This window comes from Salvelinus namaycush, unplaced genomic scaffold (assembly GCF_016432855.1).
Source record: "Salvelinus namaycush isolate Seneca unplaced genomic scaffold, SaNama_1.0 Scaffold2045, whole genome shotgun sequence".
NCBI lineage: Eukaryota > Metazoa > Chordata > Actinopteri > Salmoniformes > Salmonidae > Salvelinus > Salvelinus namaycush.
Window position 1 is genome coordinate 13,132 of NW_024058837.1, and position 25,752 is coordinate 38,883.

General features: G+C 41.0%; 1 protein-coding gene across 1 annotated transcript; it reads right to left on the reverse strand.

Moving 5' to 3' along the window:
• Positions 1–19,239: 19,239 nt before the first annotated feature.
• gstr (glutathione S-transferase rho) lies at positions 19,240–24,287 on the reverse strand. The gene is made up of 6 exons (XM_038983980.1): positions 23,998–24,287; positions 23,390–23,455; positions 22,016–22,121; positions 20,926–21,044; positions 19,882–19,970; positions 19,240–19,748 (listed from the first exon to the last, which is right to left on the reverse strand). The coding sequence occupies exons 1-6, from the start codon at positions 24,163–24,165 to the stop codon at positions 19,616–19,618; spliced, it is 681 nt and encodes a 226-aa protein (XP_038839908.1). The 5' UTR covers positions 24,166–24,287; the 3' UTR covers positions 19,240–19,615.
• Between the last annotated feature and the right edge of the window lie 1,465 nt (positions 24,288–25,752).

Genomic DNA, 25,752 nt, shown 5'->3' on the forward strand with positions numbered 1-25,752 from the left:
TATATGCGAACTTTGCAGTGGAATGAGCAGCAGCAGTACAGACCCGTCACTAGACCGCAGAGCACATTCCTCACTCGTTAGACACGCAAATAAAGGGCCAGATGGGCACTTAAAGGGGAATTACACTCCTTCCAGACGTAAAGAAATGTGTCTTCTGATGGGATTTAAATCGTTGACATGGATCTGCAGAGAAGAATGGGACTCTATTTAAATCATTGACATGGACTTAGAACATCACATTTCATTGTTTCTCAATCAACAATTGTAATTTTGAGAGTGAAAAAAACAAAAAAAAACGATTCTAAAAAAACAGGATTATCTTTTTTACTGAGAAAACATAATTTAGGAAAATATAAAACATATATTTTTTTAAAAGCTGATTTTATAGAGTTGTTTTACATTCAGAAAGTTTTCAGTCCTCTTCCCATTTTTCACATTTTGTTACGTTACAGCCTTAGTCTAAAAATGGATTAAATACACCATTTCCTCATCAATCTACAAACAATACCCCATATTGACAAAGCAAAGCGAAGCTCTTTGGGAGGTGACCAAGGACCCGATGGCTACTCTGGCAGAGCTCCAGAGTTCCTCTGTGGAGATGGGAGAACCTTCCAGAAGGACAACCATCTCTGCAGCACTCCACCAATCAGGCCTTTATGGTAGAGTGGCCAGACAGAAGCCACCCCTCAGTAAAAGTCACATGACAGCCCGCTTGGAGTTTGCCAAAAGGCACCTAAAGGACTCTCAGACCATGAGAAACAAGATTATCTGGTCTGATGAAACCAAGATTGAACTATTTTGGCTTGAATGCTAAGCGTCACGTCTGTAAGAAACCTGGCACCATCTCTACAGCGAAGCATGGTGGTGACAGCATCATGTTGTGGGGATGTTTTTCAGCGGCAGGGACTAAGGATTGAACGAAAGATGAACGGAGCAAAAGTACAGAGAGATCCTTGATGAAAACCTGCTCCAGAGCACTCAGGACCTCAGTCTGGGGCAAAGCTTCACCTTCCAACAGGACAACGACCCAAAGCACACAGCCAAGTCAACCCAGGAGTGGCTTCTGGGACAAGTCTCTGAATGTCTTTAAGTGGCACAGCCAGAGCCCAGACTTGAATCGATTCAAACATCTGTGCAGAGACCTGAAAATAGCTGGGCAGCGACGCTCCCCATCCAACCTGAGAGAGCTTGAGAGGATCTGCAGAGAAGAATGGGAGAAACTCCCCAAATACAGGTGTGCCAAGCTTGTAGGATCATACCCAAGAAGACTCAAGGCTGTAATCACTGCCGAAGGTGCTTCAACAAAGTACTGAGTAAAGGGTCTGAATACTTATGTAAATGTAATATTTCCGTTTTTTTTATTTTATATAAATTTGCACAAAAAAAAAAGTGTTTTCTTTGTCATTATGGGGTATTGTGTGCAGATTGATGAGGGAAAAACCCTATTTAATACATTTGACAGAAAGGCTGTAACGTAACAAAATGTGTAAAAAGTCAAGGGAAAGGAATACTTTCCCAAATGCACTGTATACTACAGCATTTCAGTATGGTGACTAGCTGTGAAAATGTATTTGTACTGTAGCTATGGGTTGGGATTATGGTTATTTAGTTAGCTAGCGAGTTAGCTGTATGTCTAAGCAAAAGACTCCACTTCGCCAGATGACCTAGCTGTCACACCCAGATCTGTCTTTGTGATTGTCTCCACCTCCCTCCATGTGTCGCCCATCTTCCCCATTATCCCCTGTGTATTTATACCTGTGTTCTCTGTTTGTCTGTTGCTAGTTCGTTTTGTTTTCGTCAAGCCTACCAGTTTTTTTCCCCTCTGCTCCTGTCTCTTGATTGTTCCTGTTTCCTAGTTTCCCCAGGGTTGACCATTCTGCCTGCCCTGAGCCTGCCTGCAATCTTGTACCTTTACCCAACCTTTCTGGATTACTGATCTCTGCCTGCCCTGACCCTGAGCCTGCCTGCCGCCCTGTACCTTTGCCCCATCTATCTGGATTTCCGACCTCTGCCTGCCCTTGACCTGCTTTCTGCCTGCCCCTGTTCGATTAATAAACTGTTGTTACTTCGACGTTGTCTGCATCTGGGTCTTACCTGAAACGTGATACCATCAAGTTAGCAAGGTGTGTCTGGGGGTGATTACGGCCATCTATTGTATTTCATGGACATGTGTACAGTACATGTCTAGGCAATAGTGACCCCTCCACTTAGCTAGATGTGACTGGGGGGGGGGGGGTTATAGCATTATAAAATGTTTGCGTTTGGACACAGTCTATTTTTGATAGTGCTACTAGGCAAATATGCAAGTAACCATTTCACTGTACCGTTTACACCTTCTGTATCCTGTGCGTGTGACAAATAAACGTTGATTGTATTTGATATAGTGTATGTTTACCAGAGACGGTAATGTGAGGAACAACATAATCTTCACCAAAGTCAGATTAAGATATTAGCCAAGAACTAGAAGACGTTTATTTTTACTGCAATTGAAATCTTTGGTTGTTTAATGGCCTCAGATGTGAATCCACTACCTTACTCACTCTGTCTAGCACATGGCCTCACATGTGAATCCACTACTTTACTCACTCTGTCTAGCACATGGCCTCACATGTGAATCCACTACCTTACTCACTCTGTTTAGCACATGGCCTCACATGTGAATCCACTACCTTACTCACTCTGTTTAGCACACGGCCTCACATGTGAATCCACTACCTTACTCACTCTGTTTAGCACACGGCCTCACATGTGAATCCACTACCTTACTCACTCTGTTTAGCACACGGCCTCACATGTGAATCCACTACCTTACTCACTCTGTTTAGCACATGGCCTCACATGTGAATCCACTACCTTACTCACTCTGTTTAGCACACGGCCTCACATGTGAATCCACTACCTTACTCACTCTGTTTAGCACATGGCCTCACATGTGAATCCACTACCTTACTCACTCTGTCTAGCACATGGCCTCACATGTGAATCCACTACCTTACTCACTCTGTCTAGCACATGGCTTCACATGTGAATCCACTACTTTACTCACTCTGTTTAGCACATGGCCTCACATGTGAATCCACTACCTTACTCACTCTGTTTAGCACATGGCCTCACATGTGAATCCACTACCTTACTCACTCTGTTTAGCACATGGCCTCAGATGTGAATCCACTACCTTACTCACTCTGTCTAGCACATGGCCTCACATGTGAATCCACTACCTTACTCACTCTGTCTAGCACATGGCCTCACATGTGAATCCACTACCTTACTCACTCTGTCTAGCACATGGCCTCACATGTGAATCCACTACCTTACTCACTCTGTCTAGCACATGGCCTCAGATGTGAATCCACTACCTTACTCACTCTGTCTAGCACATGGCCTCACATGTGAATCCACTACCTTACTCACTCTGTTTAGCACATGGCCTCACATGTGAATCCACTAACTTACTCACTCTGTCTAGAACATGGCCTCAGATGTGAATCCTTAAAGAGAGGGGTGAGAATAAGGCTTAAGAGGGTGTGAACGACTAGTTGTAAAATAGGAGATAATATCTAGAGGTGGGGTGAGTATAGTAATACTAGTGGTAATGTAGGAGATAATATCTAGAGGTGGGGTGAGTATAGTACTACTAGTGGTAATGTAGGAGATAATATCTAGAGGTGGGGTGAGTATAGTACTACTAGTGGTAATGTAGGAGATAATATCTAGAGGTGGGGTGAGTATAGTAATACTAGTGGTAATGTAGGAGATAATATCTAGAGGTGAGTATAGTAATACTAGTGGTAATGTAGGAGATAATATCTAGAGGTGAGTATAGTAATACTAGTGGTAATGTAGGAGATAATATCTAGAGGTGAGTATAGTAATACTAGTGGTAATATAGGAGATAATATCTAGAGGTGAGTATAGTAATACTAGTGGTAATGTAGGAGATAATATCTAGAGGTGGGGTGAGTATAGTAATACTAGTGGTAATGTAGGAGATAATATCTAGAGGTGAGTATAGTAATACTAGTGGTAATGTAGGAGATAATATCTAGAGGTGAGTATAGTAATACTAGTGGTAATATAGGAGATAATATCTAGAGGTGGGGTGAGTATAGTACTACTAGTTGTAATGTAAGAGATAATATCTAGAGGTGGGTTGAGTATAGTACTACTAGTGGTAATGTAGGAGATAATATCTAGAGGTGAGTATAGTAATAATATTGTAGTGAAATTGGTAGGTAGAGTCCAACCCTTGTCCAGTACTGTAGTAGAGACTAGTAATATTGTAGTAGAGACTAGTAGTACTGTAGTGGTACTGTAGTAGAGACGAGTAGTACTGTAGCAGTAACTATAGTAGAGACTAGTAGTACTGTAGTAGAGACTAGTAGTACTGTAGTGGATACTAGTAGTACTGTAGTAGTACTGTAGTAGAGACTGGTAGTACTGTAGCAGTAACTATAGTAGAGACTTGTAGTACTGTAGTTGTACTGTAGTAGAGACTAATAGTACTGTAGTAGTACTGTAGTAGAGACTGGTATTACTGTAGTAGTACTGTAGTAGAGACTAGTAGTACTGTAGTAGTACTGTAGTAGAGACTGGTAGTAATGTAGCAGTAACTATAGTAGAGACTAGTAATATTGTAGTAGTACTGTAGTAGAGCCTAGTAGTACTGTAGTAGTACTGTAGCAGTAACTATAATAGAGACTAGTAATATTGTAGTAGTACTGTAGTAGAGACTAATAGTACTGTAGTAGTACTGTAGTAGATACTAGTAGTACTGTAGTAGTACTGTAGTAGAGACTAATAGTACTGTAGTAGTACTGTAGTGGAGACTAGTAGTACTGTAGTAGTACTGTAGTAGAGACTAGTAGTACTGTAGCAGTAACTATAGTAGAGACTAGTAGTACTGTAGTAGTACTGTAGTAGAGACTAGTAGTACTGTAGTAGTACTGTAGTAGAGACTAGTAGTACTGTAGTAGTACTGTAGCAGTAACTATAGTAGAGACTAGTATTACTGTAGTAGTACTGTAGTAGAGACTAGTAGTACTGTAGTAGTACTGTAGCAGTAACTATAGTAGAGACTAGTAGTACTGTAGTAGCACTGAGTAAAGACTAATAGTACTGTAGTAGTACTGTAGCAGTAACTATAGTAGAGACTAGTAATATTGTAGTAGTACTGTAGTAGAGACTAATAGTACTGTAGTAGTACTGTAGCAGTAACTATAGTAGAGACTAGTAATATTGTAGTAGTACTGTAGTAGAGACTAATAGTACTGTAGTAGTACTGTAGCAGTACCTATAGTAGAGACTAGTAATATTGTAGTAGTACTGTAGTAGAGACTAATAGTACTGTAGTAGTACTGTAGTAGAGACTAGTAGTACTGTAGTAGTACTGTAGTAGATACTAGTAGTACTGTAGCAGTAACTATAGTAGAGACTAGTAGTACTGTAGTAGTTCTGTAGTATAGACTAGTAGTACTGTAGTAGTACTGTAGCAGTAACTGTAGTAGTGGAGTGCTGTAGTTGGCTGGTAGTGTAGGAGAAGTAGAAGCAGGTGGGGTGAGCAGAACACAGGCAGACATTCTTCAGCTGATGCAGCATATTGCTGCTGAATGTCCCCTCCAGGGACATTGGTTTTGGGGAAGAGGTTGGTGTGGCACACTGGAACAGAAAGCATATATAGTACACACACAATCACAGTCTTGCGCAGCTAACCTTGTGGGGATTCTGTCCCATTCAAAATCCTATATTCCTTAACCTCTAACCCTAACCCGTACCCTAACCTTAACCTCTAACCCTAACCCGTACCCTAACCTTAACCTCTAACCCTAACCCGTACCCTAACCTTAACCTCTAACCCTAACCCGTACCCTAACCTTAACCTCTAACCCTAACCCGTACCCTAACCTTAACCTCTAACCCTAACCCGTACCCTAACCTTAACCTCTAACCCTAACCCGTACCCTAACCTTTAACCCTTTTATTTTTTTAACCAGGTAGGCAAGTTGAGAACAAGTTCTCATTTACAATTGCGACCTGGCCAAGACAAAGCAAAGCAGTTCGACACATACAACAACACATAGTTACACATGGAGTAAAACAAACATACAGTCAATAATACAGTAGAAAAATAAGTCTATATACAATGTGAGCAAATGAGGTGAGATAAGGGAGGTAAAGGCAAAAAAAGGCCATGTTGGCGAAGTAAATACAATATAGCAAGTAAAACACTGGAATACTAGATTTGCAGTGGAAGAATGTACAAAGTAGAGATAGAAATAATGGGGTGCAAAGGAGCAAAATAAATAAATAAATAAATAAATAAATACAGTAGGGAAAGAGGTAGTTGTTTGGGCTAAATTATAGATGGGCTATGTACAGGTGCAGTAATCTGTGAGCTGCTCTGACGGCTGGTGCTTAAAGCTAGTGAGAGAGATAAGTGTTTCCAGTTTCAGAGATTTTTGTAGTTCATTCCAGTCATTGGCAGCAGAGAACTGGAAGGAGAGGCGGCCAAAGGAAGAATTGGTTTTGGGGGTGACCAGAGAGATATACCTGCTGGAGCGCGTGCTACAGGTGGGTGTTGCTATGGTGACCAGCGAGCTGAGATAAGGGGGGACTTTACCTAGCAGGGTCTTGTAGATGACCTGGCGCCAGTGGGTTTGGCGACCCTAACCTTAAAGCCATTAAACCTAAGTTTAACCCTAACCATAGCTCCTAACCCTAAACCTAATTCTAACTGTAAGTTCTAACCCTAAACCCCCTAAAAATAGCATTTAAGTTTTGGGGAACAACAAAATGTACCTAGTTGGTCACATTTTTGTTTGTTTACTATTCTTGTGGGGACTTCTGGACCGCACAAGTATAGTTAAACACGTCCACGCACGCACACACACACACACACACACACGCACACACACACACACACACACCTATTTTAGAAATGCCATTGGTTTGTGGAGAAACTTTTTAAGATCTTTGATAGGCTGATGAGGAATTTCTTACAGGAAATAATCACTGCAAACTGGTGTGGTTAGCATAGCAACAAGCAGTTAGCCACTGATTCCTTCCAAACCACTCATTGTTGATTTTGCAATTTCTCTTGTGTAATGTTTATGTCCAAACGCCGATGAGCACCGATACGTTTTATCTATAATTGATCTTCATGTGACAAGGCTTGAAAAGGAATTTCCAGTAGATTGTCGACTTGATTCATGATAATAACTGCTAGCTTGTATCTAAGATTTTGAAAGTATGACGTTGACGTGATCAGTCCAATCAAAGCTACTGTAGATATAACGTGATTTGATGTCATTTTATCTGTGGCCAATGACCTTGAGCCTTCTTGGATGGGCACTTCTAATGTAACTCTATGGCAGCACCCAAAGGGCTTGAATTTTCAAGCTCTCCCTGTAGATTTTGTGGCTACGTAGTGTCCCCATGAGTGACAGAACACTGAGCCAATCACGGCGCAACTAGGCAAAGGATGGCCACTTTGAAGAATCTACACTATAAAATATATTTAGATTTGTTTAGCACTTTTTTTGGTTACTACACGATTCCGTATGTGTTATTTCATAGTTTTGATGTCTTCACTATTATTCCACAATGTAGAAAATAGTAAAAATAAAGACAAACCCTTGAATGAGTAGGTGTGTCCAAACGTTTGACTGGTACTGTATATATATATATACCAGTCAAAAGTTTGGACACACTTCTTTTTAGCTAAACAGGTGGGATTCAAAACAGACTCTGCCCTGAATGACGGGTCGCTACAGATTGTGTAGAACGTTGGCAACCTGTATGAAGAATAGTCATTTTAGATAGACGAAGATTTTAATACTCTTCAGTGAATGTCGCCATCTTGTGGTGAAAGAGAGGGCGATGTAGTACAGTTATCTGAGCCACGTTCTGTCGGGAGAAAGTTGTCAAACGTTGCAGATTGAAGCGCCCCGAATAGAGTCAGGCACGTTTGTTTTACCATAGCATATTTTAACGTTAACGTTGGTCAGCGTTGTGTCCTGCTGAACCCCTGGTAAAAAGGTCAAGCAGCCAAGAATGAAAGGGTCACACCATTGTTTTTCAAGCATTCTTTTAACATATGCTATAGCCACCACAATCAGATGTTTTCATTGTAAACTCTCATATGAAAATAAAAAAATGAAAATTATTTTAGGAGAACTGACCCATAATCTTAACCTAACCCCTATTCTGACCCTAACCCCTATTCTGACCCTAACCCCTATTCTGACCCTAACCCCTATTCTGACCCTAACCTCTATTCTGACCCTAACCCCTATTCTGACCCTAACCCCTATTCTGACCCTAACCCCTATTCTGACCCTAACCCTTATTCTGACCCTAACCCCTATTCTGACCCTAACCCTTATTCTGACCCTAACCCCTATTCTGACCCTAACCCCTATTCTGACCCTAACCCCTATTCTGACCCTAACCTCTATTCTGACCCTAACCCCTATTCTGACCCTAACCCCTATTCTGACCCTAACCCCTATTCTGACCCTAACCTCTATTCTGACCCTAACCTCTATTCTGACCCTAACCCCTATTCTGACCCTAACCTCTATTCTGACCCTAACCCCTATTCTGACCCTAACCCCTATTCTGACCCTAACCCCTATTCTGACCCTAACCCCTATTCTGACCCTAACCTCTATTCTGACCCTAACCCCTATTCTGACCCTAACCTCTATTCTGACCCTAACCCCTATTCTGACCCTAACCTCTATTCTGACCCTAACCCCTATTCTGACCCTAACCTCTATTCTGACCCTAACCCCTATTCTGACCCTAACCCTTATTCTGACCCTAAACTCTATTCTGACCCTAACCCCTATTCTGACCCTAACCTCTATTCTGACCCTAACCCTTATTCTGACCCTAACCTAACCCCTATTCTGGCCCTAACCTCTATTCTGACCCTAACCCCTATTCTGACCCTAACCCCTATTCTGACCCTAACCCCTATTCTGACCCTAACCCCTATTCTGACCCTAACCCCTATTCTGACCCTAACCCCTATTCTGACCCTAACCCCTATTCTGACCCTAACCTCTATTCTGACCCTAACCCTTATTCTGACCCTAACCCCTATTCTGACCCTAAACTCTATTCTGACCCTAACCCTTATTCTGACCCTAACCCCTATTCTGACCCTAACCTCTATTCTGACCCTAACCTCTATTCTGACCCTAACCTCTATTCTGACCCTAACCCCTATTCTGACCCTAACCCCTATTCTGACCCTAACCCCTATTCTGACCCTAACCCCTATTCTGACCCTAACCCCTATTCTGACCCTAACCTCTATTCTGACCCTAACCTCTATTCTGACCCTAACCCCTATTCTGACCCTAACCTCTATTCTGACCCTAACCCCTATTCTGACCCTAACCTCTATTCTGACCCTAACTCTAACCTCTATTCTGACCCTAACCTCTATTCTGACCCTAACCTCTATTCTGACCCTAACCCCTATTCTGACCCTAACCTAACCCCTATTCTGACCCTAACTCTAGCCCCTATTCTGACCCTAACTCCTATTCTGACCCTAACTCTAACCCCTAGTTTAATGACGGATTAATATTTCCCCTGTATTTTACAAATGTTCCATCTTGAGAATAAATAACTTTTCTCCCTGGTAAACCGGTATTTCCTGCCAAAACAGGAAGTGTCATACTAAAGCATTATAAAACATATAAATAGCCCTATGTCTGGATTTTAGATTAGAGCTTTGATCCAAAAATGTAAGTCTGATGCCTGATGAGCCCGACATTAAATACATGTAATGAGCCCTACATTAAATACATGTAATGAGCCCTACATTCAAGACATTTGGAGGCATTTCTGAACATGGCGCCAATGTAAAACAAGATTTGTGGATATAAATATGCACATTATCGAACAAAACATAAATGTATTGTGTAACATGATGTCATATGAGTGTCATCTGATGAAGATGTTCAAAGGTTAGTGATTAATTTTATCTCTATTTCTGGGTTTTGTGAAAGCTATCTTTGGCTGGGAAAAATGGCTGTGTGTTTTTTGGATTTGGTGGTGATCTAACATAAATATATGTTGTGTTTTCGCTGTAAAACATTTTAAAAAATCGGACACGATTGGTAGATTAACAAGATGTTTATCTTTCATTTGCTGTATTGGACTTGTTAATGTGTGAAAGTTCAATATTTCTAAAAAATATTTTTGAATTTTGCGCGCTGCCTTTTCAGTGGAATGTTGGGGGGGGTTCCGCTAGCGGAACGTGTGTCCTAGACAGGTTAAAGACATTTGATTAGCCCTACATTAAAGACATTTAAGGTGCCCTACATTAAAGACATTTAACGTGCCCTACATTAAAGACATTTAACGTGCCCTACATTAAAGACATTTAACGTGCCCTACATTAAAGACATTTAAGGTGCCCTACATTAAAGACATTTAACGTGCCCTACATTAAAGACATTTAACGTGCCCTACATTAAAGACATTTGATTAGCCCTACATTAAAGACATTTAAGGTGCCCTACATTAAAGACATTTAACGTGCCCTACATTAAAGACATTTAACGTGCCCTACATTAAAGACATTTAAGGTGCCCTACATTAAAGACATTTAAGGTGCCCTACATTAAAGACATTTAACGTGCCCTACATTAAAGACATTTAACGTGCCCTACATTAAAGACATTTAACGTGCCCTACATTAAAGACATTTAAGGTGCCCTACATTAAAGACATTTAACGTGCCCTACATTAAAGACATTTAAGGTGCCCTACATAAAAGACATTTGATTAGCCCTACATTAAAGACATTTAACGTGCCCTACATTAAAGACATTTAACGTGCCCTACATTAAAGACATTTAAGGTGCCCTACATTAAAGACATTTAAGGTGCCCTACATTAAAGACATTTAACGTGCCCTACATTAAAGACATTTAACGTGCCCTACATTAAAGACATTTAACGTGCCCTACATTAAAGACATTTAAGGTGCCCTACATTAAAGACATTTAACGTGCCCTACATTAAAGACATTTAAGGTGCCCTACATAAAAGACATTTGATTAGCCCTACATTAAAGACATTTAACGTGCCCTACATTAAAGACATTTGATTAGCCCTACATTAAAGACATTTAACGTGCCCTACATTAAAGACATTTAACGTGCCCTACATTAAAGACATTTAACGTGCCCTACATAAAAGACATTTGATTAGCCCTACATTAAAGACATTTAACGTGCCCTACATTAAAGACATTTAAGGTGCCCTACATAAAAGACATTTGATTAGCCCTACATAAAAGACATTTAATGAGCCCTACATTAAAGACATTTAATGAGCCCTACATTACATTAAAGACATTTGATTAGCCCTACATTAAAGACATTTGATTAGCCCTACATTAAAGACATTTAACGTGCCCTACATAAAAGACATTTGATTAGCCCTACATTAAAGACATTTAACGTGCCCTACATTAAAGACATTTAAGGTGCCCTACATAAAAGACATTTGATTAGCCCTACATAAAAGACATTTAATGAGCCCTACATTAAAGACATTTAATGAGCCCTACATTACATTAAAGACATTTAATGAGCCCTACATTAAAGACATTTAATGAGCCCTACATTAAAGACATTTTATGAGCCCTACATTAAAGACATTTAATGAGCCCTACATTACATTAAAGACATTTAATGAGCCCTACATTAAAGACATTTAATTAGCCCTACATTAAAGACATTTAATGAGCCCTGCATTACATTAAAGACATTTAATGAGCCCTATATTAAAGACATTTAATGAGCCCTACATTAAAGACATTTAATGAGCCCTACATTACATTGAAGACATTTAATGAGTCCTACATTAAAGACATTTAATGAGCCCAAGCCCAAATGATTGTGCTGTTATCCAATACATATGCAGTACATGTGATATCATAAGTTATCAAAAACATACTGCATATTATGATATAGGCTACTGCACATTACACACAACAGAAAAACATAAAAGCCTATAGATGTAGCTAGCTATATGCTCTCTTGGGTAAATCAATGAAACTATCTCCAGTAGGCTAATCTTTTTTAGTGTGAACTGTATTACTGTACTGTATTGTATTATACTGTATTATATTATACTGTATTACTGTACTGTATTGTAATATACTGTATTATATTATACTGTATTACTGTACTGTATTGTAATATACTGCATTATATTATACTGTATTACTGTACTGTATTGTATTAGACTGTATTATATTATACTGTATTATATGGACTGGAATTATTCACATCGTTCAAACCATGATAAAGCAGGGACAGAGCATGCAATTCTGGTGCTGCACATGCGGCCTACAAAGTTACAAGTATAGGCTACTATAGGCTAGTATTGGCTGGGATAGGCTAGTATAGGCTAGTATAGGCTGTTGTAGGCTACTATAGGCTAGTATAGGCTAGTATAGGCTACTATAGGCTGGTATAGGCTAGTATAGGCTAGTATAGGCTAGTATAGGCTACTATAGGCTAGTAATGGCTGGGATAGGCTAGTATAGGCTAGTATTGGCTAGTATAGGCTGGTATAGGCTGGTATAGGCTAGTACAGGCTGGTATAGGCTGGTATAGGCTAGTAATTGGCTAGTATAGGCTGTTATAGGCTACTATAGGCTACTATAGGCTAGTATAGGCTAGTATAGGCTACTATAGGCTGGTATAGGCTAGTATAGGCTAGTATAGGCTAGTATAGGCTACTATAGGCTAGTATTGGCTGGGATAGGCTAGTATAGGCTAGTATTGGCTAGTATAGGCTGGTATAGGCTGGTATAGGCTAGTACAGGCTGGTATAGGCTGGTATAGGCTAGTAATTGGCTAGTATAGGCTGGTATAGGCTAGTATAGGCTAGTATTGGCTGGTATAGGCTAGTATAGGCTACTATAGGCTAGTATTGGCTAGTATAGGCTGGTATGGGCTAGTATAGGCTAGTATTGGCTGGTATAGGCTAGTATAGGCTAGTATAGGCTAGTATAGGCTAGTATTGGCTGGGATAGGCTAGTATAGGCGAGTATAGGCTGTTATAGGCTACTATAGGCTACTATAGGCTAGTATAGGCTAGTATAGGCTACTATAGGCTGGTATAGGCTAGTATAGGCTAGTATAGGCTACTATAGGCTAGTATTGGCTGGGATAGGCTAGTATAGGCTAGTATTGGCTAGTATAGGCTGGTATAGGCTGGTATAGGCTAGTACAGGCTGGTATAGGCTGGTATAGGCTAGTAATTGGCAAGTATAGGCTGGTATAGGCTAGTATAGGCTAGTATTGGCTGGTATAGGCTAGTATAGGCTACTATAGGCTAGTATTGGCTAGTATAGGCTGGTATAGGCTAGTATAGGCTAGTATTGGCTGGTATAGGCTAGTATAGGCTACTATAGGCTACTATAGGCTGGTATAGGCTACTATAGGCTGGTATAGGCTAGTATAGGCTGTTATAGGCTACTATAGGCTACTATAGGCTAGTATAGGCTAGTATAGGCTACTATAGGCTAGTATTGGCTGGGATAGGCTAGTATAGGCTAGTATTGGCTAGTATAGGCTGGTATAGGCTGGTATAGGCTAGTACAGGCTGGTATAGGCTGGTATAGGCTAGTAATTGGCTAGTATAGGCTGGTATAGGCTAGTATAGGCTAGTATTGGCTGGTATAGGCTAGTATAGGCTACTATAGGCTACTATAGGCTACTATAGGCTGGTATAGGCTACTATAGGCTGGTATAGGCTAGTATAGGCTACTATAGGCTAGTTTAGGCTATTATAGGCTAGTATAAGCTGGTATAGGCTAGTATAGGCTAGTATAGGCTGGTATAGGCTAGTATAGGCTAGTATAGGCTAGTATAGGCTGGTACAGGCTAGTATAGGCTAGTATAGGCTGGTACAGGCTGGTACAGGCTACTATAGGCTAGTATAGGCTACTATAGGCTAGTATAGGCTGGTATATGCTAGTATAGGATAGTATAGGCTGGTATAGGCTACTATAGGCTAGTATAGGCTAGTATAGGCTGGTATAGGCTGGTATATGCTAGTATAGGCTACTATAGGCTAGTATAGGCTACTATAGGCAGGTATAGGCTAGTATAGGCTAGCGGATTTGATTTAATTTTGAAATATAATAGGGCCTATTTGTAAAATGAGTAGGCTGACTCAGATATACCTTTCATAATATTTTCCTTAATGTTAGCCTAACTGATTTTCTCTCTATTGTTGCTTCATTACTTCCTGGCTTTCAACAGTTAAATAAGTTTCGTTGTCCTTACCTTCATCAACCTAATGACATCCTTAAATAATATAGGACTATAATTAGACTAAATGGTTATGGGTCTGAATTAATAACTGCTATAGTCTACCACCATCTGAATGGTTATGGGTCTGAATTAATAACTGTTATAGTCTACCACCATCTGAATGGTTATGGGTCTGAATTAATAACTGCTATAGTCTACCACCATCTGAATGGTTATGGGTCTGAATTAATAACTGCTATAGTCTACCACCATCTGAATGGTTATGGGTCTGAATTAATAACTGCTATAGTCTACCACCATCTGAATGGTTATGGGTCTGAATTAATAACTGTTATAGTCTACCACCATCTGAATGGGTCTGAATTAATAACTGTTATAGTCTACCACCATCTGAATGGTTATGGGTCTGAATTAATAACTGTTATAGTCTACCACCATCTGAATGGGTCTGAATTAATAACTGCTATAGTCTACCACCATCTGAATGGGTCTGAATTAATAACTGTTATAGTCTACCACCATCTGAATGGTTATGGGTCTGAATTAATTACTGCTATAGCCTACCACCATCTGAATGGTTATGGGTCTGAATTAATAACTGTTATAGTCTACCACCATCTGAATGGTTATGGGTCTGAATTAATAACTGTTATAGTCTACCACCATCTGAATGGGTCTGAATTAATAACTGTTATAGTCTACCACCATCTGAATGGGTCTGAATTAATAACTGCTATAGTCTACCACCATCTGAATGGGTCTGAATTAATAACTGTTATAGTCTACCACCATCTGAATGGGTCTGAATTAATAACTGCTATAGCCTACCACCATCTGAATGGTTATGGGTCTGAATTAATAACTGTTATAGTCTACCACCATCTGAATGGGTCTGAATTAATAACTGCTATAGTCTACCACCATCTGAATGGTTATGGGTCTGAATTAATAACTGTTATAGTCTACCACCATCTGAATGGTTATGGGTCTGAATTAATAACTGCTATAGTCTACCACCATCTGAATGGTTATGGGTCTGAATTAATAACTGCTATAGTCTACCACCATCTGAATGGGTCTGAATTAATAACTGCTATAGTCTACCACCATCTGAATGGGTCTGAATTAATAACTGTTATAGTCTACCACCATCTGAATGGGTCTGAATTAATAACTGTTATAGTCTACCACCATCTGAATGGTTATGGGTCTGAATTAATAACTGCTATAACCTCCCACCATCTGAATGGTTATGGGTCTGAATTAATAACTGCTATAGTCTACCACCATCTGAATGGGTCTGAATTAATAACTGTTATAGTCTACCACCATCTGAATGGTTATGGGTCTGAATTAATAACTGTTATAGTCTACCACCATCTGAATGGGTCTGAATTAATAACTGCTATAGTCTACCACCATCTGAATGGGTCTGAATTAATAACTGTTATAGTCTACCACCATCTGAATGGGTCTGAATTAATAACTGTTATAGCCTACCACCATCTGAATGGTTATGGGTCTGAATTAATAACTGCTATAGTCTACCACCATCTGAATGGTTATGGGTCTGAATTAATAACTGCTATAGTCTACCACCATCTGAATGGTTATGGGTCTGAATTAATAACTGTTATAGTCTACCACCATCTGAATGGGTCTGAATTAATAACTGTTATAGTCTACCACCATCTGAATGGGTCTGAATTAATAACTGTTATAGTCTACCACCATCTGAATGGGTCTGAATTAATAACTGCTATAGTCTACCACCATCTGAATGGTTATGGGCCTGAATTAATAACTGCTATAGTCTACCACCATCTGAATGGTTATGGGTCTGAATTAATAACTGTTATAGTCTACCACCTTCTGAATGGTTATGGGTCTGAATTAATAACTGCTATAGTCTACCACCTTCTGAATGGGTCTGAATTAATAACTGCTATAGTCTACCACCATCTGAATGGGTCTGAATTAATAACTGCTATAGTCTAGTCTACCACCATCTGAATGGTTATGGGTCTGAATTAATAACTGCTATAGTCTACCACCATCTGAATGGTTATGGGTCTGAATTAATAACTGTTATAGTCTACCACCATCTGAATGGGTCTGAATTAATAACTGTTATAGTCTACCACCATCTGAATGGTTATGGGTCTGAATTAATAACTGTTATAGTCTACCACCATCTGAATGGTTATGGGTCTGAATTAATAACTGCTATAGTCTACCACCATCTGAATGGGTCTGAATTAATAACTGTTATAGTCTACCACCATCTGAATGGGTCTGAATTAATAACTGTTATAGTCTACCACCATCTGAATGGTTATGGGTCTGAATTAATAACTGCTATAGTCTACCACCATCTGAATGGTTATGGGTCTGAATTAATAACTGCTATAGTCTACCACCATCTGAATGGGTCTGGGTCTGAATTAATAACTGCTATAGTCTACCACCATCTGAATGGGTCTGAATTAATAACTGCTATAGTCTACCACCATCTGAATGGTTATGGATCTGAATTAATAACTGCTATAGTCTACCACCATCTGAATGGTTATGGGTCTGAATTAATAACTGTTATAGTCTACCACCATCTGAATGGGTCTGAATTAATAACTGTTATAGTCTACCACCATCTGAATGGTTATGGGTCTGAATTAATAACTGCTATAGTCTACCACCATCTGAATGGTTCTGAATTAATAACTGCTATAGTCTACCACCATCTGAATGGGTCTGAATTAATAACTGCTATAGTCTACCACCATCTGAATGGTTATGGGTCTGAATTAATAACTGTTATAGTCTACCACCATCTGAATGGTTATGGTTCTGAATTAATAACTGCTATAGTCTACCACCATCTGAATGGGTCTGAATTAATAACTGCTATAGTCTACCACCATCTGAATGGTTATGGGTCTGAATTAATAACTGCTATAGCCTACCACCATCTGAATGGGTCTGAATTAATAACTGTTATAGTCTACCACCATCTGAATGGGTCTGAATTAATAACTGCTATAGTCTACCACCATCTGAATGGGTCTGAATTAATAACTGCTATAGTCTACCACCATCTGAATGGGTCTGAATTAACTGCTATTATCTACCACCTCGCGTTCGATCTCCTTTCGAAATACCCAACATTCAGCAAAAAAAAGGCTTGCGTTCCTCTTCAAAAGGTCTATTGGTATTAAAAAATGCAAAAAAATAAATAAATATCAACAAGCTATTCTAGTCTAGCTTTTCCTGCATGGGACCCCAAGAGCTAAGACGTGTTGTTTAAGGAGAGAGGCCAGAGAGACAGAGGCTATAAGTTAGAAGCTTATTATGCATAAATCCTTAATTAGATAAATATAAGCATTGAATATAATACTGCATTGAATCTATACCCTGAAAGAGGTAGTCTATGAAATCTATATATAGGGCTATATATATATATATATATAGCCCTATCTATCAATCTAGAAGAGGAGTATCTATTTTGGATGCAATTGAATGGAGTTGGAGAGACTGCGTGTGCTTTAACACACTGATATAAACCCTGTTAACTGGGGTTTAGCAAGCGATGCTAGCAGACATTAGCTTATGCTTTTCAATTCCAAATATGTGTAGTTTTGCGATGGGGGACTTTGTCGGACACCTCCAACAGCACAGATTTAAATGACCTGGTACTATACAGTGTAGTGCATCGGGCACTATAGAGTGGAATGAAAAGCAGGCAGAAGGTTGTCCCCCTCCAGAACTACACACATTTTGTTAGTGGAGACCCTACTTAGTGGAGACCCTACTTAGTATTTGCCACCCCACTTCAGCTGACTCAGGTAGAACAGGTCTCTCTACAGCACAATATACCAGTCAACTTTGCAGGGTAATTGGCAAACTGGTCAACTACTTTTTAAATTACTTTGCAAACACTTAGCAATGTAGCTAACCCTTCCCCTAAATCAAACTGTATGTCACATGCGCCAAACACAACAAGCGTAGACCTTACAAACCCTTAAGGAACAAGTCAGATTCCTTCCCTCATCCCCTTCATTAGCTGGAGACTCACATCTCCCTCACTAACTTTAAGCACCAGCTGTCAGAGCAGCTTACTGCACATAGCCCATCTGTAAATAGCCCAGGCAACTACCTCATCCTGTTATGTATTTTTGCTCCTTTGCACCCCAGTATCTCCACATTCATCTTCTGCACATCTATCATTCCAGTGATTAATTGCTAAAGTGTAATTATTTCACCACTATGGCCTATTTATTGCCTTAACTTACCTCATTTGCACACAGTGTATATAGACTTTTAATTTTCTTATATGGACTGTATGTTTGTTTATCCCACGTGTAACTATTGTTCGTGTAACACTGCTATGCTTTATCTTGGCCAGGTCGCAGTTGTAAATGAGAACTTGTTCTGAACTAGCTTACCTGGTTAAATAAAGGTGAAATAAAATAAAAATATAGAGGAAGACGACTGATTAAACATCGTTAAAAGCCTGAGTAGATGGAGCTTCAGTAGTATTACCACTCAGATCATTGGAAAGGAGCAACAACCATGACCTCACAGCTTATCGGCATGTGTAACAGTATAACTTTCAGTCCGTCCCCTCGCCCCGACCCGGGCGCGAACCAGGGACCCTCTGCACACATCAACAACGGTCGCCCACGAAGCATCGTTACCCATCGCTCCACAAAGGCTGCGGCCCTTGCAGAGCAAGGGGCAACACTACATCTAGGTTTCAGAGCAAGTGACGTAACTGATTGAAACGCTACTAGCGCGTACCCGCTAACTAGCTAGCCATTTCACATCCGTTACACATGGAAACCCTGTTCGTTTTACCAACATCTCAATGTGTATACTCATGTAGACTACATTTGATTTTACCTTGAATATATACAACATTTAGTAGCAGTGTTTGGTATGATTTTTTATTAATTCTACACCAGGTATGTGGGTCTGTACACAAAATACAGAAATTATATGGAGGACATACTGTTATTATAAAGTCATGTTCGTAAAAACACACTTTGTGATTAATGTTTCAGTTCCCCTACTTATATATATATATATATATAAAAAATAAAAAATAAACATTTGTTACAAAACCCCCAGAAAGGCAAGGCAAAGAAAATTGGTGTTCACTTGGTGCAAAACTACTTGACTGATTAGCATCTGAGGAAACCTGCATTTAAAAGCAACATGTGTTTCCCGCGGTTACAACAGTGATATAGAGGAAGTGCCTATTAAACATCCTTAAGATGTGTTGTGTGTTCCTGTGAGTCTCAGAACTCCTTGAGAGCGTCCCCTCCCTGAGGGTTTTCCAGCCAGTGTGGGGGCCAGGTAGCTTTAACACTGGGTCTGTCCTTCATCATATTGTAGTATGCTCCCAGTTTGGGGTAACGCTCCGTAGACAGCCTGGAGGGAGAGGATACACAAATCGCAATAAATAAATCATTCACCCATCCATCTTTGCATACTCATTCATTGATCCATATGTCCACACATCCCTTCTGTGATCCCACTGATACTACACGGGTGAAACGCTTACCCAAAGCGGAAGGCGTAGGCAATCACAGGGAAGACAATAACGTCAGCCAATGAGAAGGCTTTTCCTGCCAGGTAAGAACCCACCGCCATCTGGAAACAAGCAAATTTATTAAGCCTTGTTCACACTGGCAGTTTGATGTGACTCAAATCCTATTTTTACATATCCGATTCAAAAAATATGTGTTGTTTTCCCTGCAGTCTGAACAGCCAAAACACACAGCAAAGCAGATATTGCAAGACACAAATCTGATTCCTGGTCACATGGGACTCGGAATTTAAAAGCCACTTGGGGGCAAAAACTGTTACTGGGCAAATGTTTTTGCTTTCTAGCTAGCTACTCGGTTGACAAGAACATGTGGTTGCTAAGTAGCTTGTTAAATTGTTTACAAAACAAATAAGTGTATGTGCTAGAAATGCCAAACTGCTACCTAGCTAGCCGACCGCTGCAGCTAGCCCGACCGCTGCAGCTAGCCCGACCGCCGCAGCTAGCCCGACCGCCGCAGCTAGCCCGACCGCCGCAGCTAGCCCGACCGCCGCAGCTAGCCCGACCGCCGCAGCTAGCCCGACCGCCGCAGCTAGCCCGACCGCCGCAGCTAGCCCGACCGCCGCAGCTAGCCAAAAGGACTCATTTTGAAAGTCGGATCCGTTGAAGCTTTAAGTGTTCTTACGCCATGATTCTGAACTGGGGAAATGTCAACGACAGGCATTGTTGTCACCTTAAGCTTGTTACGTAACTTCTAAGTGATAGGAAACACAAGCAGCCTACGCCACCGTTCATACACACCCGTTGTTACCATGACTACTAGCGTAGCCGTGTCAGCAAAATTGTCTGAACACGCACACACAAATCCGATTTATGTCTCGTGAAGATTGTTGTTTGGACAGTCAGTATTCCGAAATGGATTTGATTTTTTTTATATATATATATATATATAATATTTTAGCATTAAGGCTTAAGTCTACCAATAATTGGTGAGGGTGTGTGCGCACGCACGCATTTGTAAAATGTTTGCTAGTGTGTGTGTGTGTGTGTGTGCGTGTGCACCTTCTGAAAGTATCCCTCCCACAGCTTGATTTCAGTGGCCAGGTTCTCCTTGTTCCTCTTGATAGCCGAGTCATGTCTCTCCCCCTCGGGGACACGGTAGTTGTAGTAGATGACGTTACCTGGGAGACAAACGGCAAAACAAAGTCGTAATAGGCATCATCATATGGCCCCTCGATAGAATGAAGAAACACGTGGGGGGGGGGGGGGGGGCAGGAAGTTGATGAAGACAACACATGGAACGTGTTGGATGGCTGGGGGGGGGGGGGGGGCACGTGGGAGACCTGTATGAGAGAATATTATAAGTGAATCACAGATGAAAAGACATCGGTGTCCACTTCACACATCCTTCAAAATGTTGTCTAGGCCAACCCTCCACGCTAAAGCATGTAATCAAGGCCTGTAATCCCCCTCCCTCTGGGCCCTGGTCTAAACTAACGCACTACATAGGGAATCAGCCAGCATGCGATTGGACAGATCACCTAGGTTTGAGCACTCACTACCCTGTTGTAACACACAGTGGAGGTTTATTTATTTTAACTATTGCTGACTGTGTCGCTTTAAGAAATGTTTAAAGAATTGTTACGTCCCCAAATGGAACCCTATTCCCTATATAGTAAACTACTTTAGACAGAGCCCTATATAGTGCACTACTTTAGACCAGGGCCCTATATAGTGCACTACTTTAGACCAGAGCCCTATATAGTACACTACTATAGACCAGAGCCCTATTCCCTATATAGTACACTACTTTAGACCAGAGCCCTATATAGTGCACTACTTTAGACCAGAGCCCTATATAGTGCACTACTTTAGACCAGAGCCCTAATCAGTGCACTGCTTTAGACCAGGGCTCTTTTAAAAGAAGTGCACAGGGTGCCATTTGAGACACAGCCCACGGCATCAGTCAGTAACACAGGGCCTGTTGGGAAAATGGCTCCGTGCAACAATGCTTGTTAGGACATCAGCTTTTAAAACGAGAGCTTTACTCTGGGGTGCCGAGCATCTGAATAACAGCCAAGCAGCACCATTGTCGCCCAGCGGGCATCATTACCTTGTTGTCACAAGGAACAGTTGTGTGTGTGTGTCTTACTGAGTTTGTCACTGAGGTTGAGGATCTCAAACATGCGCTGGTACATCAGGGCCTGCTCTACTTGGCCCTCAGGAATCAACTGGGGTCCCTGGGACCTGAATCGGCTCTGTCAGGGGAGAGAGAGAGAGAGAACATTGAACTGGGGGTCAACTCAGAATAACAGTCAACTCTTACAGCGCAGTGCATTAGCGACACCTAGTGGGCCAATACCAGCAGAGCAGTACACTACATTTGATGAGCTGATATATTGAACGTACTTTATATTAAAGTATCACTTTCGTGAGCTCATTGAATTCCTACAAAAAAAATTAAATCAAAACAGTGAATAGTAACATCAAATCAAGTTTATTTTATATAGCCCTTCGTACATCAGCTGATATCTCAAAGTGCTGTACAGAAACCCAGCCTAAAACCCCAAACAGCAAGCAATGCAGGTGTAGAAGCACGGTGGCTAGGAAAAACTCCCTAGAAAGGCCAAAACCTAGTAACACACACGTATAAACTGGGTGGGTCGAGCCCAGAACGCTGAAAGCCGTGATATATCAGACCGTATACCACGACAAAGCCTGTACTGCTCTAGTTACGTTGGAAACCAGTTTATAATAACAATAAGGCGCCTCTGAGGTTTGTGGTACATGACCAATATACCAAGGCTAAGGGCGCTCGGCCTATGGCTTTATTCAGGTCTAAGTTTAAAAAAGTACCTCTATCTAGAAGTCGCTAGCTATGGACCTTTGGTTAAAAAAAGATGTGTATTACTGATGTCAATGTCTTGTAAGTGTATACAATGCTAGGACTCAAATGTCACGGTGCCATCAAATGTCAGTAGGTGTTGTTCATTATTGTAGTCAAAGGGTTGGGGGGGGGGGGGTATCCCTAACAGTTGCCTGCTGAAAGGGACATTTCTACTTCATATTCATCAGCACCAACCCAACATGTAAAAATGGCATGTTTCTATGTTACAGTAAAAAAATATTAATTGAGGAATGTGTTTCCAATGACATCATTGACCAATTAGTAGACAATGCCTACTCATAATTGATTAAAATCACACAATGCACAGCGATCTTCCTCCAGATTTATTTATTTTTATAACTACAAATCATAGAAACGCTCCATTCTCACACGTTGGAGATTCGTATGAAGTTGAAACATTTTGAAGTGTCCCTTTAAATAAAATATAATTAAAACTTACACAAGTTGGATTGTAAAATGAAAATATGACACAGCTTTGTTGAAATAATGAGAGAATTATACCTTAAAATTAAAATTAGGCTAGTTAGACCTCGCTCTGGTCCAGGGAGTTTCTCTACTATTAGTAAAACTAGTTATTAACGACCAGGACCAGAGCTAAAAGTCAGACCCAGATCTTACCTCCAGGTACATGCATGCTGCATATGACTCGTTGAGTATGTTGTCTCCGTGTTTGAACGCAGGGAGCTGGGAGGGAGAGAACAGAACGCTGAGGTAAGCATGACAATGCACTTCTCACATAATAGTTATGCAATAGGTGTGTGTGTGCTCCAAAAGTCTAGACAACGGTTGTACGCATATGTAACAGTATAACTTTACGTCCGTCCCCTCGCCCCGACACGGGCGCGAACCAGGGACCCTCTGCACACATCAACAACAGTCACCCACGAAAGCATCGTTGCCCATCGCTCCACAAAAGCCGCGGCCCTTGCAAAGCAATGGGAACCACGACTGAAAGGCTGCTAGCTCGCACCACCGCTAACTAGCTAGCCATTTCACATCCGTTACACATACAACACAAAACTCTGCCACATTATAGCGACTGCAGAAGAAAATGGGCAACTGCAGCACAGCGAACACCGCAAACCACAACACAAATCAATGTATGATTTCTGTGTAGGGACTTGCCAAGTGACAAAACAATAGAATACGTGTGTGCGGTTGTAGGCTACTCTTTAAAAAATGTATCGTTCATTGTCTAAGAAGATATAATAAAAGCCAAACACTACCTGTCCTCTGGGATTGATGTCCAGGACTTCTTTAGACTTGTGCTCTGCTTTCTCGAAGGACAGAAGTTTCTGATCGTATCCCTGCAGTTGCTTTTCCTCCAGAGCGATCATGACACGCCAGCACGGAGGAGAGCCGGAGCCCCAGAGAAGTGTCATGTCCTTGGCCATGATTGTAGACTCGACCGCAAAAAGGTGCAAGACGTAAAAGTCGGCTTGTATGAGTTGCTAAAGAAAACGGTTAGTGAAAGACCGTTGTTCTGCAGTTATATAACGATTTGTTAGTATCAACTGGATTGGTTCAATATGAACACGCCTACTTTTGTAGCGTGTGCAGAATCAACACAAGGAAGTCATTTAGTATTGTTATCTATTTTTCCTTTTATCTACGGCGTTATCTGCAGGACAAAAAGGTTCGCAGCCAAATTTGCTTTAGATATTTATTTATCCCCTCTGTTTAACCAGCAACAACCCTAACTCAAGCTCTTCTTGCAAACGAAAATAAATGCTGATTTCGTCCTTAGAATGAAATAGGCAATACAACAATGGCGCATCGAATATCACTTGTGTATCTATCAGCTTAACAAAACCTATCGGTCACCTTCAATGTGCAAGTCATGACAGTCCGGTTTTACTGGTCTTATATTAACAAATGAATTACGCATAGTCATGTAGGCTACAGCACAAAGGAAGTCATATCACATTGTATTTGTCACATGCGCCGAATACAACAGGTGTAGACTTTACCGTGAAATGCTTAGTTACAGTACGAGCTGTTTCCAAACAATGCAGAGTTAAAAAGTAAGAAACAGCAAAATAGAAAAAAAGGAAATAGTACGCATTAGAATCGATATACACAGGCAGTTAGGAAAGCAAAGGCTAGCTTTTTCAAATAGAAATGTGCATCCTTCAGCACAAAGTCCAAAAAGTTTTGGGACACTAAAGTCCATGGAGAATAAGAGCACCTCCTCCCAGCTGCCCACTGCTCTGAGGATAGGAAACACTGTCACCACCGATATATCTACGATAATTGAGAATTTCAACAAGCATTTTTCTACGGCTGGCCATGCTTTCCACCTGGCCACCCCTACCCTGGTCAACAGCCCTGCACCCCCCACAGCAACTTGCCCAAGCCTCCCCCATTTCTCCTTCACCCAAATCCAGATAGCTGATGTTCTGAAAGAGCTGCAAAATCTGGACCCCTACAAATCAGCCGGGCTAGACAATCTGGACCCTCTCTTTCTAAAAATTATCAGCCACAATTGTTGCAACCCCTGTTACTAGCCTGTTCAACCTCTCTTTCATATCGTCTGAGATCCCCAAAGATTGGAAAGCTGCCGTGGTCATCCCCCTGAGAGGGAGACACTCTAGACCCAAACTGTTACAGACCTATATCCATCCTGCCCTGCCTTTCTAAATACTTCGAAAGCAAAGTTAACAAACAGATTACCGACCATTTCGAAACCCACCGTACCTTCTCTGCTATGCAATCTGGATTCCGAGCTGGTCATGGGTGCACCTCAGCCACGCTCAAGGTCCTAAACGATATCATAACCTCCATCGATAAGAGACAATACTGTGCAGCTATATTCATCAACCTGGCCAAGGCTTTTGACACTGTCAATCACCACATTCTTATCAGCAGACTCAACAGCCTTGGTTTCTCAAATGACTGCCTCGCCTGGTTCACCAACTACTTCTCAGACAGAGTTCAGTGTGTCAAATCGGAGGGCCTGTTGTCCGGACCTCTGGCAGTCT